Source organism: Hirundo rustica, chromosome 14, assembly GCF_015227805.2.
Source record: "Hirundo rustica isolate bHirRus1 chromosome 14, bHirRus1.pri.v3, whole genome shotgun sequence".
Lineage (NCBI taxonomy): Eukaryota > Metazoa > Chordata > Aves > Passeriformes > Hirundinidae > Hirundo > Hirundo rustica.
The window spans coordinates 10,585,791-10,603,577 of NC_053463.1; the positions used below are offsets into that span (position 1 = coordinate 10,585,791).

The window sequence follows — 17,787 nt, forward strand, 5'->3', positions numbered from 1 at the left end:
CATGTGTTTAAGACTGGCATCCTTTTTATAGGATCACAGATTATCCTGAACTGGAAGGACCCACAAGGATCATGGAATCCAACTCCTAGCCCTGCATAGCACAGCCCCAAGCATCATAGCATGTGCCTGAGAGTGTTGTCCTTGAGCTCTGTCAGACTCAGTGTGACCAGTCCCCTTGGATGCCTGTTGCAGCACCCAGACACCCTCTCTGGGAAAAATCTTTTCTTAATATCCAACATAAACCTCCTCTGACATAACTTCAGGCCCTTCCCTCTGGTCCTGTTGCTGGTCACCACAGAGAAGACCAGTGATAAATTTTATTTAGTTGTCTAACTTAAGAAATCTAAGCAAACACAAACTTTCCTCCTGCTGTGCTGTTGTTCTCTGCAAGACAGACTCTTGGCCTCCCCTCACCAAAGCTGGCAGAGGTTGGTGCTACACATCACTGGATCCAGGTCAACCCTGCTGAATGTTCAATGAGGAAATAATTCTTGTCACTGAAATTGTCACTCTTAGACACAGTATTGTGCACACATAATGCTACAGAAAAACAAACAAACAAAAATTTCCAAACAACAACAACAACAAATGTCTGTACTGCAGATACAAACCTTATTTTTACAGAGTTCTGCATATGTTCCTTCAAATCCTCTTTTCTTTGCCCAGCCTGGCATAACTTCAGAATCGGGCACCACAATTCCCACCAGGAAGGCCTGTAGAAAAAGGAGAAGGAGAGCTGCAGGCGAAATCACATTTGCAGCCTGAACCACATTCCAGGCTCTACACTGAAGAGAATACACAAGTCAGCTGAATTTCTGCATGTTTACCACTTCTTGGTTAATTATGTCAATAATTTGCTAACATATCATCATGAAGTACATTCTAATGTCTGTGCCCTTTTCTCAGACAAAAGGTTGTGTGTGATTGTGCAAGTACCAGCAGTTTTAAAAACCCTCATCTGAGTTTGTGCTCCTCTTGGACGTTAATAACTCACATGGCCCTGCAAGTCCTAGGCAAACTCTGATACCAAGAGAAGCTTGTGAGTCTTGAATGCAGAGGATGAATTGCCACGGTTTCAAAAGCTGTAGGTGTGTGTATAAATGTGCACATTAACAGAACAAGATTGGTCAGAATGGGCAGGCAGTGTGGGGGGCAACAGCGGCTTTGCCTTTGCCTGGCTTACCACAGGCAGGGTGGCAAAGGACAGCATTGGAGACCCAAAGGGCAACACCAAAACCAACTTAAAGGCTTGATCTTTGGCTACAGCATTCTCTAAGATGCTCAGGGTCACAGCAGTAGCTCAGCTCCTGCCTGGCTGTCAGCCAGCTCCAAACAGGAGGCAGACAATGTGGTATGATCCACTCACATTTTCCCTTCATTCATGCCCAGCTCTCTGTCTTCTAACTACTAAGAGTAAAGTAAGATTTTCTGAAAGCTTGGTTTGTACCTGCAGGCTGTCTCCATGGACATAGATCTGAGCAACAGGGTCACTGCGGATGTAGATGTTCTCTATCTTCTCTGGTGCAATATATTCTCCCTGAGCAAGTTTAAATATATGCTTTTTCCGATCAATAATTTTAAGGGTCCCATTCTGTTAGGAGAAAGAAATAAGAATTCCCAGAAAGTGATTTAACCACAGAAACTCAGCAAGCAGCCTGTCTTTAACAGAGCATTCAATTGCCTGTTGTGCTTTCAAATGCTTCACTGACATATCAAGCTTATTCTGCCAAATATAAACTTAATCCTTTGTAAAGATAGACCTGCTTGGAGACCTAAGTTCAGTGCTTGAAAATTTACATGGGATAATACAATTGCCATAAGAACTCTGTGTGTGCCCAGTACGCACAGGTAACCATTTTCCAATGTCTCCTGTGTGAAGCCAGCCTTCCTGGTCCAGCGCCTCAGCTGTCCTCTCTTCATCTTTCAAATAACCTTTAAACACATTGGGTCCTTTCACACAGATCTGCAAAACAAACAGGGGTGATGATGAATTATTTTCTTATTCTGCTATAAATACAAGTCAAGTAGTAACTCACAAAATTTGAAATATTTTAATGACTATGCTGCATGAAACTTAAATAGATTGGGTTATTAAACTATCTATGGATTTTTTTTTGAGCTAATGGAGATATGAAGTAGGGTTTGCAAAACTGATTTGTTTGAAGTTGATTTACATTACATTTGCAGTTAAAAATAAAGTTATTTCAATAAGTTTAATTTTTGTGTAGTATAGAAATCACAGAAATGTAGAAATCACAGCAATGTAGAAATCACAGCAATTCAGCTCTTCTTAGCTGAACTAATTAATTCAGTCTTAGCAGTTCAAGGAATCAGGCTGGAAGTACTGCCACAGCTCCTTTTTCATTAATTCTTTGCTGCTCTATTGTTAAACTGCCATTTTCCTTTCCTGATTGCACTGTGTAATACATCAGCAACCATGCACCCTACAAAGGTAAAATGCTTCTATAAACTACTTCATACAGTGTTAACTAGTGAGAATTTGATATAAAAATGTGATTTGCTACCTCTCCTTCTCCTTTGGAAGCAAAATAATTCAGTTCTTCCACATCCTTCAATCTGATTAAGTTACAGGGCAAAGGGGCTCCTACATGACCTGGAAATCAAAGTTATCAAGTCACTTGTCATCTCTCCTATAAACAATAATTAGCATTTTATCATTAGTTACTTGCATCGTTGTAGAAACACTGGATGTTCTTGCAGGAGCTGTGTCTGTGTGCAGAAATAACTTCCTTTATTAATGTTTTGCACTATTAAAACTAAATACCGACACCTCCTCTTTGGATATAAAACCTTTTCTGAAATAGCATAGCGTGATTTAGGTTGGAAGGGACCTTAAAATTCATCTCACTCCAACCCCCTGCCATGGGCAGGAACACTTTCAACTAGATCAGATTTCTCCAAGCCCCATCCAGCCTGGCCTTGATGTTACAGTCCATAACTTCCTAAAGGAACGTGCATTTCTTTTATTTCTTCAAATGGTGGAAGAAAATAATTACCTGATGTCCAGTCACCTGGAGTTGTAAAGGTGCATCCAGCTGTGCATTCTGTTTGGCCATAGCCTTCATAAACCTGACAAAGAGACAGGTATCTTTACAAGATCATAAAAGATTTCCCTATTACAAACTGAAATCCGAAGCATTGCCCTCTGTTGCAGAGTCCTGTGAGCTGAGCCTGCAGCTGCAATGTGTGGGTGCCCATTTGCCATGGGACAACTGTCCCTGGCTCCTACTCTGTTCAAAATTCCATCTACGTAACTAGGAAAGACCATGGCTCTGTAACGTTGAAAACAGGGAGAAGATGAGTTGAGCACTTAGCCTTTGAGTCAGGACATGTGCTATACCATGAGAGGAACTTACTAGTGAGGAAAAAAGGTATTTTTGTGGGACATTTTGAAAATCTACCTTTTTTTTTTATGACTAATTTTAGGCCCTCGAATGAGACCTTTCAGCTGCCCTAGGCTTCCTATCACAGAGAAATAATGCAGTGGGCATCTTAAATAGGTTAGGCTGACATCTGAAGATTAGCTCTCTCTATTTATATATAGAATAAAACTCATGTAATGAAGCTCCCAGCACTTGCACAAACACATTTAATTGCACATACTCAATTTGGTGCTGAGAGGTGGGTGGGATGAGCCTATGGGGTTTTTCTGGGAGATGCCAGAGTGAAAATATCTTTTGCCTGTTACTGCCGTCCCAGGGCTGTTCCCACCCCCCTGAGCTCTGGGTGTACCAGGCCTCCATGGCTGTCCCAAGCCCTGCTGTTGGATCCATCCTGGTACAGCTGTCCTAAATGCAATTCTGAGGGTCGAACACATCTCCTTTCATTAATACCACGTGTTCTCTTGCTAGCAGTGGAGGAAGGTCCCTGAACAGCCACACAAACCCACCTGGCATCCGAGGGCCGCGCGAAGGAAGCCCAGGACAGTCGGGGATGCAGGGGCAGCGCCTGTCACTATCATGCGGACACACCCCCCAAGACTTGCCTGTTTGGTAGCAGGAGGAAAAAAAAGAAAGCATCAGAAGCTACTGCAGATGGCAAAACCATGAGCTAGCACAAAATGCTCTCTCTAGAATAGATGTGCAGGATTTCCTGCCCATGGCAAGGGCTCAGAATTAGAAGATCTTCAAGGACTCTTCAAACTCAACCATTCTGTGGTTCTGTGATGTGGACATGTATGGAAATACGAACCAGCTCTGAAGCTTTCCTGAGGCATAAAACCCCATGCAGTGTACAGAGACAGGAGCGCCTACTGGCAGGACGAGCTGCTCAGCCAGGGCTCCTGCGAAAGCTGTGCCCGGGCAGGCTGCAGACCTGGCTCTGGGAACTGCTGGGAAAAACAGACTCTTCCCCCATCCAGTCTTCTTTGCTTATTTACACCTCATCGGTTTCAATGAATTGCCTCCCAAGCCCTCCAAAATAATGTTGTCCCTTTTTTAAGGCAGATGACCTTCAAATATTTCTGGAGGGTATTACATCAATTCCTGTGTCCCATTTTACTTCTTTCTCCTCCCCCCTCATTTCCTTTCCTTTATCCTAAAAGTAAAAAAGAAAACCCAGCACAAAAGAAAACAACCGCTGACTGAGTCTGCCTGTCTCGCCAGCCCTTGCATCAATATGCAGCCTGGCTCACTCCCGGCTGGGTGAACTCGGCTATCTTTGCACACTGAGGACAAATAATCCACAGACCACAAGTACAGTCAATTTCTTTAGTTAGAAATAAAGTGGCATGTCTCCAGATAAGTCATCCGATTAAAAAAATGAAGTAATTAAAGGCCCTTGGAGAAGTATAGAGCCCAAAAAGACTGGTTTAAAGCCAATTTAATCTCTTTTTTTACTGAGGTATGTGGCAAACAGAAGGGCATTCTGATTTCTTTCCTCATGGTTGCTAAACCATGACTCATGTGTGCATTTTTTCTTTAATAACCTTATTCTTTTCCTAGGAGGAAAAGCAGGATTGAATATGCCCAGTTGAAATCCAACCCTAAATCCAATCCTATTTGTTGAGATTTTGCAGAAAACTTGGGAGCAGCGTCTCTTTGATCAATGACTCCTCTTTACATGACCACCTCCCTGAATTTCATCCTTGATACCTTTTCTCTCCTGCAGGGGCACAGTTTCTATCTGAGAGCTATTCCATAAACTAGTGATTTCTTGGTGCTGCTGAAAAGGGATATGGCAAATGTCATCTTAGCCTGCCTTGTGTTTCTCTATTTCCCTCTGGAAAGTCCTCCCTAAGAGAATTGAAATTTTGACATTATGCATGGTGTTTAAAAACAAAAATATAAAAATAAACAAGGCAAAACTTCACAGAGCAACAAACTATGCTCAGTTCCATTTTTCTATTCCATTTTCCAGTCTGTTGTTCACTAGTGAGTAGTTATTGCCCACAGTTCATCATCAGGCAAGTGAACGACACTGATCTTAAGGAATCATAGAATTCTTAAAGCTGGAAAAGACCTCTAAGGTCATCAAGTCCCACCATCAACCCAGCACCAGCACCATCTTTACCACTAAACCATGTCCTCAAGTGGCTGAGGACATCCACACCCCTTTTTAGCACTTTCAGGAGTGGTAACTCCATCTCTGCCCTGGGCAGCCTGTTCCAATGCTTGACAAACCTATCCATAAGGAAATTTTTCCTACTGTCTGAAACTCCCTTGTCAGAAAACCAGTCATTGCTAGAAGAAACAAGAGTTCTTTGACTTCAGACTCACTTCTTGACTCACTTACCTGTATTTTATTAAAGAAAAGTTTATCCCACAAACTGTCATTTCTAATGATGCCATTTCGAACTTCAGCCTTTTTCCGTCTCGCCGCAAATTCCAGGATCCAGCGCTTGAGGGATGTGTCAGCCTGGCTGAAGATCTGCGGGAGCACAGGATGGCAGACAAGGTGTCAGCGAGAAGGGAGAGCACATCAACACCTGTTCTCCCCATCACACCCACCCAGCCAGGTGGGTACAGTTCTGTTTGCAGCACAGGGAAACAAGGCTACGATGGGGTTTGTTACTGGGGCAAAAAGGAATGATGTGTTTCACTCCATTCCCTATTGTACGTCTGGTTCCTTCAGAGGGAAAAGACAGAATGGTGCTGCAGGCTTTGACTAGATTGGCAGGGCTGCTCTTACTATATAATTTCTGTGAAAGGTTCAGTGAAGTCCATGCAACATGAGTAACAGGGAATGAGCAACATGAACAGGTATCAGTGGTGGCTGATGTGGTGATGGGGGCTGCATTTACCTGAGCTTAATCAGGCACCAGCACAAACTCCACCTGAACAAATGAGAAACTGCCAGTGCCTGTGTCTCTAATAAAGCACAGAAGCCATGACCTTGGGGAAAAATTAAATCAGTAGCTTGTGCTTAAGCTTGTCTTTAGCAGGTAAGTCTTCTGAGGAATAAATATTCCCAGCTGGTCAAACAGATTTAACATGATCACCAGACGTGCATGTCTTAAATACCTTGCAATACCTTTACCTTCGTTTTAAAGACTTCTAAATCCAAAAGCCACTGTCACATTTACACTGCCTAAATCCTCAAAAGCTTTTTGAAATTTCTGATTTCCAGCTGTTGTTGCCACCAGAACTAGAGATTTGTTTTCAAATCTGGTTGAAGGGCACAAAAGTTCCTTGTGCAGCCAGGTTTGACTGACGTTTCTGTGATGAAAAAATCCCACATCTCTAGAAACGTCACTGGTAAGCTTAGTGAGAACATGGTAGGAGGCTAATGCAGAGGGATTTCATATGCACACATGATAGCTGTGTCTGGAGTCTGCGTAAGTCATAATACAGACTTACACACTGAAGTACCCATTGCACAGGGTGAGAATGTGTCTGCAGCAAGGCAGAAATAGCGTAATCTGCTTGAGAAATCTCCATGACTAATGGAATTCTTCCACTTGAGTAGTAAAGGGACATAAACTCCATTGTTCCAAAAAGAGTAAAATCAAAATCCAGCTCACCTTGTCATACATTCTGTTCAACAGCCGTGGCACGACGGGGAAGATGGTTGGCCGCAGTGCCTTCATATCATCAGACAGGAGGCGAATATCTCCTTGGAAGAAGCCAATTCGCCCTCCATGGCAGTACACTACAGACTGATGGGGAGAAAGAGCAGCACATGTAACCCCTTTGCTTTCAATTCCCAAAGCAAAGTATTCCTCTCAAGCGCAGAAGCACCTTTTCTGAATTTTGACTCTCCAATATGGCAAAAATGGGACTTTGGAAATAGAATAAAGTAACAATAAATTTTGCACTGAATAGAAATATCCAGATAGTTCTGGGCATTTTTCAGTACTGGCAATTCAGCATCCACCAAATTTGCTACTTGTTCTGGAAGAACAAGGAATCAAAGTTTTCAAAAGGGAAAACTTTATCCCCTGCATATGGAGATGGAGATGTCCCAGTTATGGTCAGAGTCTGGATCAGAACTTTCCTAAAGCCCAGCCCTCCCATAGCAGCTCACAGCATGACAACCTATCATCAATACAGAGATACAAAGTAAGAAACATCACAAGACACGGAGCAGCATCCAATTTTTAGATGTTAATACTTTAGTTTTGTTTAAATACAACGATATAAACTACGTTAGCAATACAGTGCCTGATATCCCAGAAATAGAAGCCCACTTCATAAAAGGTGCTTGACTTGTATGGAAACTACAAATCCAGAAGCCTTGTACTTGAAAACAAAGCAGGATGTTTTCCTCAGATCAGAATGGAGCTCAATACGTGGGATGGGGCTGCTGGCCACGAGCCAGCTGGTAGCTGGTTACTGGTAACCAGTAACCCTGCAAGGAGCCATCACAGACTGGGTCAAACTGGCATTTTATCACTGAAGAACATTTGGAGACCAGCACTTCTCCCATGCTTTTACAGTGCATGAAGGAGAAAACGTCCTCAGCAAGTGCCTGTGATGCCAGAGCTGAGCCCAGCCTTCCTGGGCAGACTGAAAACTTCAGCTCCGTTTTGTGGTCCTGTCTTCCCCAGATAAGGAATCTTCAACCTACTTAGTTAAGAGACATCCACGTCTTTTGTGCTGCTCCTAAAAATCTGCAATACTAACCAAATTGCTCTCACTGCTCTGTCAGGCAGTTAGAGACTGTCTCCATCAGCTGAAACCACAGGAATTTTACACATGTGATGTGGGTTTAATGAAAATCACACTGCTGAATCTGTGCTTTACACTGCATGTGAATTTAAAAAAGAAAATGTAACCAGTGTGCTCATTGGGAATTTAAAATAGGAACTAGAAATTCTTAGCTCTAAAGAATGTATCCGTATGATTTTAACTGTAAATTCCAGGAATGAATAATATTGGCTAAAACTAGGGACACTGATGCAGTACTTGCTGTTCAGAATGCTTTTGAAAATGACTTTTTAGCCCTTTTGAAAAAATCTTTATATTAATAAGCCGTTTCAGACAGGAGGATAAACCTGGACATCCTTTAGAGGCTGTCCCTTTCAGTACAGTAACATCCTGTGAAATGAAAGCATTTTCAATGTTTCTAATTTCTTTCTGCCCCCTCATTAGATGAATTTTGAATAATTATATTTTTGTTTGCCTGAACAGTGCTGGCACACTGACCATGTTGCCTTGCAGGTGGAGAAAAGCTATGCTCTAAATTCTCCAAATCTTTCATGGGCTTTTACTTCCAATTTGTGAGAGTCTTAACAGAAAAAAAAAATATTACTTCTGGCACAGATGTTACTAAGAAGTGGGAGGTTTATATTCAGATGCTTGCCTGAGTCAGAAAGTATGCTTTCAGCCTGTAACAGGCCTCCCTGAGAAAGTACAGAGTTGCAAATGGATCCAGATCCAATCTTCACATACTGGATCCATTTTAAGTTTGCAGTTTCTCAGGCCTGGAGACCTGATGTGGCTGTCTCACCTGACTTGCCAAGCTCACCAACTGCAGCACAAATCATCAGCGTGGTTGTTTTCCCAAAGAGACATGGAGTCAGTTCTGTGGGCTGGCAAGACCTAGTGCTTGGACCTGCCACAATTCCCAGGGGCCACAGGCTCCAGTGAATGCCCACTGCATGCTGCCCTGCCAGGAGGATCACGTGTCCCACACCATGATCTGTTTCCTCTTTTTCACAGTCTGCCAGGTTGGGGATTTTTTTGCAGATCATGGTATCTGTGCAATAAAGTCATTTTAGCTGATGTAGAAAATGGCATGATATTTATCTTAACTCACATGACACCTCATCCTAGGTTGCTTTGAAAAGCTGTCCCACAAATTGCTCAGGAGGCAGTAGCCATGAGCAGAATGAGCAATCAGTTTGGCTCATTGCTGAAGGCTATTTCTCAATCCCTGAGCCAGTTGTAAACTAGAGAACCTGGGAAACTCTCCTGGCCTCGCTCTGGACTCACAGCCATGTCACTGAGACCTTGGCTCTGGTGTTATGCACATGGCACTTCTGGAGTACAAGCCTTTTTAGTGCTACAAGATATCGCTGGTTATTTAGTATTTTATTCATTTTATTTTATTTTTTTTGTTGGTGGTGTGGAAAAAAGACGATTTCCACTGACACCATGACCTTACCTGTACCATTCTCTCAAACATGTGTGCTAAAGGCAAATAGGAAATGTGTACATCCTCACAAGTAGGAGACCACTGACTCTGGAAGAAAACACAAGGAGCCCCACAAGGCCTCGTCAGTTCAGGCAGGTTTCTTACCTGTATAATTCTTTCAAACATGTGAGCCAGAGGCAGGAAGGAGATGAGCACATCGTCCTGTCTCGGAAAGATCACTTTCTGCAGGTGAAGGGCATGGGAGACAGAAAGGAAAGAAACACTGACAGGAAGACAACAAGAAAGTCATAAAATAATAAAAAGAAAAATGGCACCAGAGGAGCAAAAGGGTAAAGATTGTCAAGAGAGGAGGGAGCGGCAGACACAGGGAAGCGTTAAAGCCACAGCATCATGGAGCTCAGTTAGCAGGAGGAGTAGAGAGCACAGAGATGTACACACAGGGCAATGGAGAGGGCTCTCCTTGGCAGAAGGCAGATTGTATCCACGCAGCTCACGCTGGGATTGGAGGCTCACCCTGACAGAGAATCCAATTTTTATTCACTGCTTTCTACCAGGAGGTGCCGAGACCCTGATCTGTGCTCTCAGCTGTGTGCAGACAGCAGGATCCTGGTATTTATGCAATAAATGCAGGAGCCCCAGGATCCCAGTGCTAACCTGCAGGAGCCTCCTGGACACCAGCAGGGCTCTGCAGGAGCAGCACTTTCCCACTTTGCATACAGCCCATTCAAGAATCACAGTGTTACTAGAGTAAAAATTAGCCTTTTTTTTTTTCTTTTCTCTTGATTAATCACTGATTTGAATCAGAATGTGTTGGAAAACTAATGATTTAATTTTAGGCTTCAAAAACTAATTACTTTTGTTAGTGTTTCTTGTCATTTTAAGTGATTAAAATATGATTTTAAGGGCATTATTACTGTCCCACAGACAGAGGAAAGAGAAGGTTGGACAAATTATTTTTAAAAAAAAGTGGCCAAAGTCATGATTTTGCCAAATTTTTAACTCTCTCTTGAAGGCTGGAATAAGCAAAGGCCCCAAGAGCCTCACCTAACCCATTCCCCAGAAGCAAATAACCTTTCTACCTGCATTTCCTAGGGTACAGCTTGCTGTAATATTATGGATTATAAAAACTGAAAGGTTGACTACCCAATAATTTGCACCAAGGCCAGTGGTTAGTGAAAAATGGGTATAAAAAAATCTATCAGCTCACAGTATCAACAGTTTATACCCACTTGCACCTCCACTGCTCAGAAGGAATCAATAGCCCATGACCTGGGATGCAGTGGAGGCCGACACCAGAGTTCATCCCTCAGGGGATATTCTATTCAAGTTCAATCTGGGCTGGTCAGATTTGGGTATGGCTCCCAACCATCACCTACCAAAGTCAAACATCATTGACCATGTGGGTGCTCTCAGCATCCCATTTCACATTATTGTGTCTGTCAGTCTGAATGAAGCCATTAGGGCCTGCAGATCTATTTATACATTATTTTAATTTGGCTTCATTTTCTGCAAGCACAGTAATGCAAAACCTTTAATATCAACCAGGGTTTATTTTTTTTATACTGCTGTAAGGGCCCAGACAAAATAATCTGTTTTTTAATCAGACCAAAATTATGCCATTGAATAGCAATTCACAGCTGGCACAGTTGTCCAGATAAATGCAAAAATGCAAACAGCTTCTTGGTATTTGAGAACAATCTTATAATAAAGCTCTGGACTCACTTGAAAATATGTTCAATTTGTAAAAATCACTGAACTAAGCAAAACTGCCACAAGAGCTTGTAAACAACAAACCCACAGAACTTCTCATTTTATTTCTTTAATTAATACTCCTTTCAAGTGTTTCACACTTTGCTCTATTTCATTACTGTGGTCAGACATTAGCCAAATCTTGTGGAGCAGCTACAGGCTTTACCCTCTGCCAGCAATACTCTGGTGACTGGAGATATCAAATTTACAATCACACCAGACTTGGGTCACAGTCTGATACCTTTGAGATTAATCAGGGTCCCACTGCTGTCAGCAAACACTAAATCCATTTTTATGGACCAGTTCTGGAAGATGCCAAGTTCCTTCAGCTCTAAGTTAGTGCTCTTTCAAAATAAACGTTCCTGCCCTTTGAAGCTCAGGCCTCTCCACACCTCAGCTTTCATTTGTCCCTCTTGCTGCCACTGAAGCCATGGCGAGCTCCATGCTGAGGAGCCCTCACTGCAGCTCTGGCATTTCATCCTGCGCACTGTGGAGGCACAGTCCTGCTAGCTTCAGAACATGTGAGTTCAGTGGGATTTCTTACATCACATGTCTGAGTTTCTTTGCACCAGTGGTCTGAAAATCTCAGAAATATCAAAAAGAAAGTAATAAGACTGCAGTAACTTCAACATCAACAATAAGACCAGTAAGGGGTATGAGGTAACTAACTGTCCATCCTGTGTGCAGGTAACTACTTTATAGAATTGCCTTTTCACTACCAGAAATTAGATTATTTATATTTGTTCTATATAAGGTTCTATAAAATCCTTACTATGTCAGGGTAAACTGATTCTGCTTCCCATATTGTTTCTAAACACGAGTTCACATGCTGTATGAAACATATTACAAAGGCACTTGGCCAGCACTATGCTATGCTCTATTAGAAATATGTATAGAAAAACCTGAGATATACTGGAATATCAGTGAAATTAACCACTAACCATTCTTATTAAAAAATCACTTAATGTTCATATATATATATAAATTTACACACACACACATTTTGTATGCAGAGAGGTTTCAAATAAATGATGACATTTTTGGGCACAATGGGACACAAAGAGCACAAGGGGAGCTTGAACTCTTCAAGTTGCAACTGTACAGGGCTTGTATGCTCTCCTAATTCTTTAAAAAGAGTTAATGGATTGATTTACAGAAGTCAGCACTGTTTCTCAGAAGCCCTTAGTGCCCTACAGAGCCTGGGAGCCAGGGCCAGAAAGAGGATTTAATGCCCTGCAGTACTGCAGATTCAGCCTTGCTCCATTCCCATGGATTTGGCCCTCTGAGCAGGAAAAATGTCATCTTTTATCTGCACGAGCATACTTCCAGCCCATGCAGGGCCACAGCTTAACCCACACACTCTGCACCTGGCAATGTTTTCTAGCTCAGGGTAATCACCTCCGTCACTTTCAGAAAGCCTGAAAAATCCGCCACCACGTTTCCATGGGTCAGCATAGCACCTTTGGGATTTCCTGAAAGAAAACAGAGGGAGTTTAAAGGATAAGCCAGAAGGTAACTTTCATAAACTTAACAAAAAAAACAAAACAAGAAATGGTTAAAATATTATGCTCACTTCTTCAATTTTAAAATATATGTAATTTTCACCATCATTTCTGTGCACTAATATGCACCCAAAACACTTACTGCAATATTCAAAACTTAATAAAATGGTACTGCAAATGGAAATATTTGTCTTGGAGACTCTGGAAAACAGGTTCGAGCAGAAGTAGCTCAACTGCAATTTCTGAGAGTACTCAGATGGAGCCACTCAAATGAGCACAGCCATCAGACTTGGATGGTTGTTCCAGCCTCTCCTGGGAAGATTTATTTCATCCAAATTTTGACTAAGCATGATCTCGAACACCAAAAAACACAGTTTAAAAGGCTATTATACTGTTACTTAGCCAGTACTCTGGAAAACATGAGAAATGCAGAGAGCAGTGCAGGTAAAGACCCTTTGAGACTGCAATTAGGGGAAGTCATGAATAGTATCAGCAGCAGAGGTGTCTTGAAGACAGCCCTAAACACATCAGAGAACCAGCAAAGCCCCTGTGTTGTGTTCCAGAGCTGGGCACTGCCCCTGCAGCATTCCATCCACCACCAGCAGACACCTCAGCACCATCAGTATTTGCCTTTTTACACTCCTTTCTCTGCTGACCATGGTACACACCTCTTGCAGTTCATATCTGTTTGGACACCAAAACAGTGTTTGCTAAGGAGCAAATACACAGGCTGGAACCTCCATGTTCACAAAAACATGGCACGGAGGGCTCCGCACCTCTTCCTGTCACAGCACTGTCCCTTTTCATCACAAGGTTTTACTTGTGAAAAAAAGGTGTAACTCAGCTCAAATAAAGATTATGGGGCCAGCCTCTTTTTCCCCAACACGTTTTTAAGCAGATTGTTTTAATTCGATCACACCACTGCCACACAGTTTCTGCTGTTCCGTGCGAAGGCAGATCAGAGGAGCTTTGCCTGCAGGTGCCCTGAGTGTCCCCAGTAGAGAGGGCACGAGCAGCCTGGCAAAGCTCCTGCAGTTAATGTAACAAAATCGTAAATCAGCCAAAATTTCATCCTACCTTCCTCAGATTAGCAAGACTGTGGTGCTTTGTGAATATGTTTCAGCACAGGAAAGTATGTTTAATCCTCTCATTTCAGAAGAGTTTGAGGGCTGCGTTACTAGCAGCCCTCCAGTGTGGGCATGGGCACAGACATGGGCACACTCAGCACTGAGCCCTTTGCCCTGCCAGCACACCACCATCACCATCACTCCTACACAACCTCCCAAATAATTAAAGGCAGGCACAAACAGCAGTAGCAATTGTTGCATACATTTATTGCAATACAACAGGATATTTTTGACACACTATACAGAAAATCCCTATTTGCTGTTCCAAGTGCTGTGAGTAATTCAGTCCCAAACACTTGCAGATGAACATGGTGCACGAGAGGCTGGTTTGGTCTCCTTCAAAGCTCAGGGGTGAAGCTGACAGCTTTGCCAGCCACTGGAGCTCCCATCCTAACATGTTGAACCAGTGGGCTCACAGGAGCCAAATCAGCCTGGCAGGTTATTTTCACAGCTGGGTGCGTGCAAGGATCCAGGCTCCAAGAAAAGTCCATGAGCAGGTGTCAGTTGTACATACACACCACAACTCAAACTTCACTTGTGTCATTGAGTTGTGTCCAGCCAAACACGTGTGCTCAGCCCCTGCAGTTCCAGAAGCAGCTGTGCTCCTGCAGCATCACACAGCTCAGGCACCAGTGCAGAGGATGGGCTCAGTACTGGTTTGGAAACTCAAAACTGTGCTCTCTGGCACACATCTGGTGCCTGCATCTTGGCAAAATTCTTCAGACCTGTTTTTTGGAGGATTTCAAGTGTTCAGTGCCAGGCTGGGTAGGGCTTGGAGCAAACCAGTCTAGGTGAAAGTGTCTCTTGCTATGGCTGGAAATTGGAACTAGACATGCTTTAATGGTCTCTTCCAAGCCAAACTATTCCATGATTCGATGAGATTTCTCAGCTGTTTGATTCATTTACTCACTCCACCTGTGACTTGAATGCAGATTCAGTATCTCTGCCATGCCTGGAAGCAGTGTTAACATCCTGACTCCTCCTTCTCACCCTCCTCATCATCCTGGACTGGCTGCAGTGATAACGGTGTCTAAGCAGAGCAGCAGTGCTGGAGCCAGGAGAGCCTCCACCAGGAGAAATCCAGAACATGCCATGCTGTTATGGGACAGCTGCAGCTTTTTGGGTTGGGGGACTCCTGTAAACTTTAACCTTCCTTAGTAGTTCTAAGCGTTAACCTAGCAAAATAGGTGCCCCTTTCTATGAGCCCTTTCCCAGAATTACCACTTAAAGAGAAGAAGGTTGGCAGGGATGCTGCTTTTCTATTTAAAAAAATCAATGCCATTTCTGTAAAGCTGTTCTTGTTTGAATTTCCTCACAAAGACAGACCCAGTGAGTGTCTCCTGGATACTTTGCAATCCATCAATAGTCTAGGAATGTAAATTCCTCCTTATCTTGGTGCCAGGCTTGATTGACAGTCCTTATAAGCAATAGTAGAACCTTTAAAAGAATAGAAGAACCTTTTCCACAATGCCAAATGGGTCTTTCAAGTGCTCCAGTGCTAATTTGATGGCGTGATCCATCAGTGTTCTGAGATGCAAGCACTTTCCACCCCTGGGGAGCTCTAGCAAAAAGAAACATGCACTGCCAGGCTGGGAGAAACCACGGGGAAGCAATTTTTATCCACCTGGTTACCAGTGGGTCCTTGAGGGAATGACAGTTGATTTCTCTGGAGAAGCCAACATGAAAAAATTGTATCCTGACAGTCTGGAAATATCTATGTGCCTTTGGCCCATTTCCAAGTGCTGATGGCTTCTTGGCACCACCATGGAAGTTGGTCTTGTCATCCAAGATCAGCACCCTCAGCCTCTCTTTTCTCCCTGGGGAGGCATTGGGGCACCTGGTCCTATCAAATAAAACAAGTGTTAAAGTCTGCCCCTGGGGAATTCTTTCCAACTTTTTTCCAATTTAAAGCCCTTTGGAATTGGAAAAGCCCTAAAGAACATATCCTTTGGAAGAAAATTCTAAATTTAGTCACTAAAAATTACATGGGCTATATAAAACTCTTATATCAAAGCACAACGTAGAAAACAGACCAGAGTGTTGATTCAGCCTCTGGAAAATGCAGAGTGATTTGCAAAGTCCTGCAGCAGCAGAAGATGGGCTCATGCATCATAAAGAATTGTTATGAGAGGGTTCAGTTTGAGATGATTTGCAAAACTGGAAATCTCTGGTTTGGATGGGAGAAGGGAAATTAACTTCCTGATTGTCCTATTTCTGTAACTCTGCGCATGTTTCTAAGAAAAGCACAAAATCAGAAACTGGCCCATGAAGAAATAAAAATATCAACAATTATGTGACTTGAAAAAATAATTGCTCTGCACTTGAACATCCACACAAACACACTGTGCCCTGCTGTATCCATGGCACGGCTCCTTCAGTTTCCTACTGCTCCCAATTGTGTCCAGCCACTTTGCACTCACTCTGTATATGGCTGTGATGTTCATGTCCAGCACTGAGTTCAGTCTTTCCCATTTAGGAATTCCCAGTGTTGGAACAGAGCAGAGTCACAGGCTCCTTTCCCTCAGGGCAGTCTGAAGTGCAGATCTCAAAACTAAGGATCATGCACGAAGGTAAAATACCCAAACCCTTTTAATACATCTTGAGCCTGTACTGGAGTTGATAGAGCAGTTGCCTACCTGGTCTGAAGCACAAGTCTTTTCTGGGAGGTGGAGGATGAAGGTGTTCCCTCGTGCTCAGCCTGACCCGCCATCTGAGAAGCACCAGCAGCTCCCAGCATCTTCTGCTGAGACCAAACTGAGGATGCTTTGGCATAGGACCAAGCATTAGGCAATCCCAAGATCACATAGATCAGGGTAGATCTGGAAGAGCTGTTCCAGCAGCCCTTGGAGCATGAACCTTCTCCACAGGCAAGTGGAAAAGCAGTTTCCCAGGCAGTGATGCCTTGTGCATCTGCCCATACAGCTTTGGGGGAGATGTTGCAGAGGCTGAGTTCTCAAGAGTAGGAAATTCCTGCAAGCTGATGAAGATGAGGGTCTGGAGAGAAGAGAAAGCACTGTCTCTGCTAAGAACAGGCAGGAAAATTATTTTCTCCAAGAAAAAGAAGCCAGCAGCACACGAGTACAGCACCATGGGCTGCCCAGGCTCATCCCAAACCTCCCCAGCACTTGGTGTCGTGAGCAACACACAAGACGAGGAGACAGAGGTGACAGGGACCTTGGTGAGGCTGGAGACATCAATGTGCTTAGGATACAGAGAACGGAAAGCTGTGGAACCACATTTTAGGGTTTGGTTTTGGTTTTTTTTAAACATTAGTAAAAGATAAATACCAATCAACCAAGTGCTTCACAACCGCACAGCAAAATGGGAAGCAGACACATGGGTGGATTTTCAGGAAACTGGACAACTAGAAATACTGCCAAAGTGTATGTCAGTGAATTCAATTCAAAATATATTGTTATTTTAAATTTGCAATCTACAGAAGCATATAAACCTATATATTCCTAAATACTAAAAATACCTAGAAATATCATTGCCATATCAATATAACAGCAAGTTTGCATGTATTGAGGTGGGATTGATAATTAATTTCATAAGATATTCTAACATTTCAAGATTAAAATGCCTCTTTTACCTGTAGTGCCACTAGTAAAACAGACAATTGACAGATCTTCAGGTCGGGGAGGCTAAAAATACAAAAGGAGATTAGAAAATTACATCAGTCAAATGCAGACGTGTCTCTGTTAGAGACTGTTGGCATTGTAGAAAGCTAAAGATCAAACCAATTATGGTTTTGCTCTGACATGAAAAGCTATCATTCCCCTCAGCATATATAACCAGGTTTCTGCAGTTGATGCAGACTCTACTCCTCCCTTTATGCTATGCTCCATAGC

General features: G+C 42.9%; 1 protein-coding gene across 5 annotated transcripts in view; it reads right to left on the reverse strand.

Annotated features, from left to right (window-relative positions):
* The window catches only part of ACSL6 (acyl-CoA synthetase long chain family member 6), a 58,102-nt gene that overhangs the window by 7,302 nt on the left and 33,013 nt on the right, over window positions 1–17,787 (reverse strand). For 3 of the 5 annotated variants that reach the window (XM_040077999.1, XM_040078001.2, XM_040078000.2), the window contains 11 exons: window positions 17,529–17,580; window positions 12,706–12,779; window positions 9,568–9,780; window positions 6,983–7,117; window positions 5,755–5,889; window positions 3,911–4,006; window positions 3,018–3,090; window positions 2,526–2,614; window positions 1,847–1,963; window positions 1,448–1,591; window positions 612–713 (listed from right to left, as the gene is read on the reverse strand). In XM_040077999.1, coding sequence (XP_039933933.1) covers window positions 612–713; window positions 1,448–1,591; window positions 1,847–1,963; window positions 2,526–2,614; window positions 3,018–3,090; window positions 3,911–4,006; window positions 5,755–5,889; window positions 6,983–7,117; window positions 9,568–9,780; window positions 12,706–12,779; window positions 17,529–17,580 — 1,230 coding nt within the window. The remainder of the gene's footprint in view (window positions 1–611; window positions 714–1,447; window positions 1,592–1,846; window positions 1,964–2,525; window positions 2,615–3,017; window positions 3,091–3,910; window positions 4,007–5,754; window positions 5,890–6,982; window positions 7,118–9,567; window positions 9,781–12,705; window positions 12,780–17,528; window positions 17,581–17,787) is intronic. The other 2 variants (XM_040078002.1, XM_040078003.1) reach the window with 2 other exon arrangements.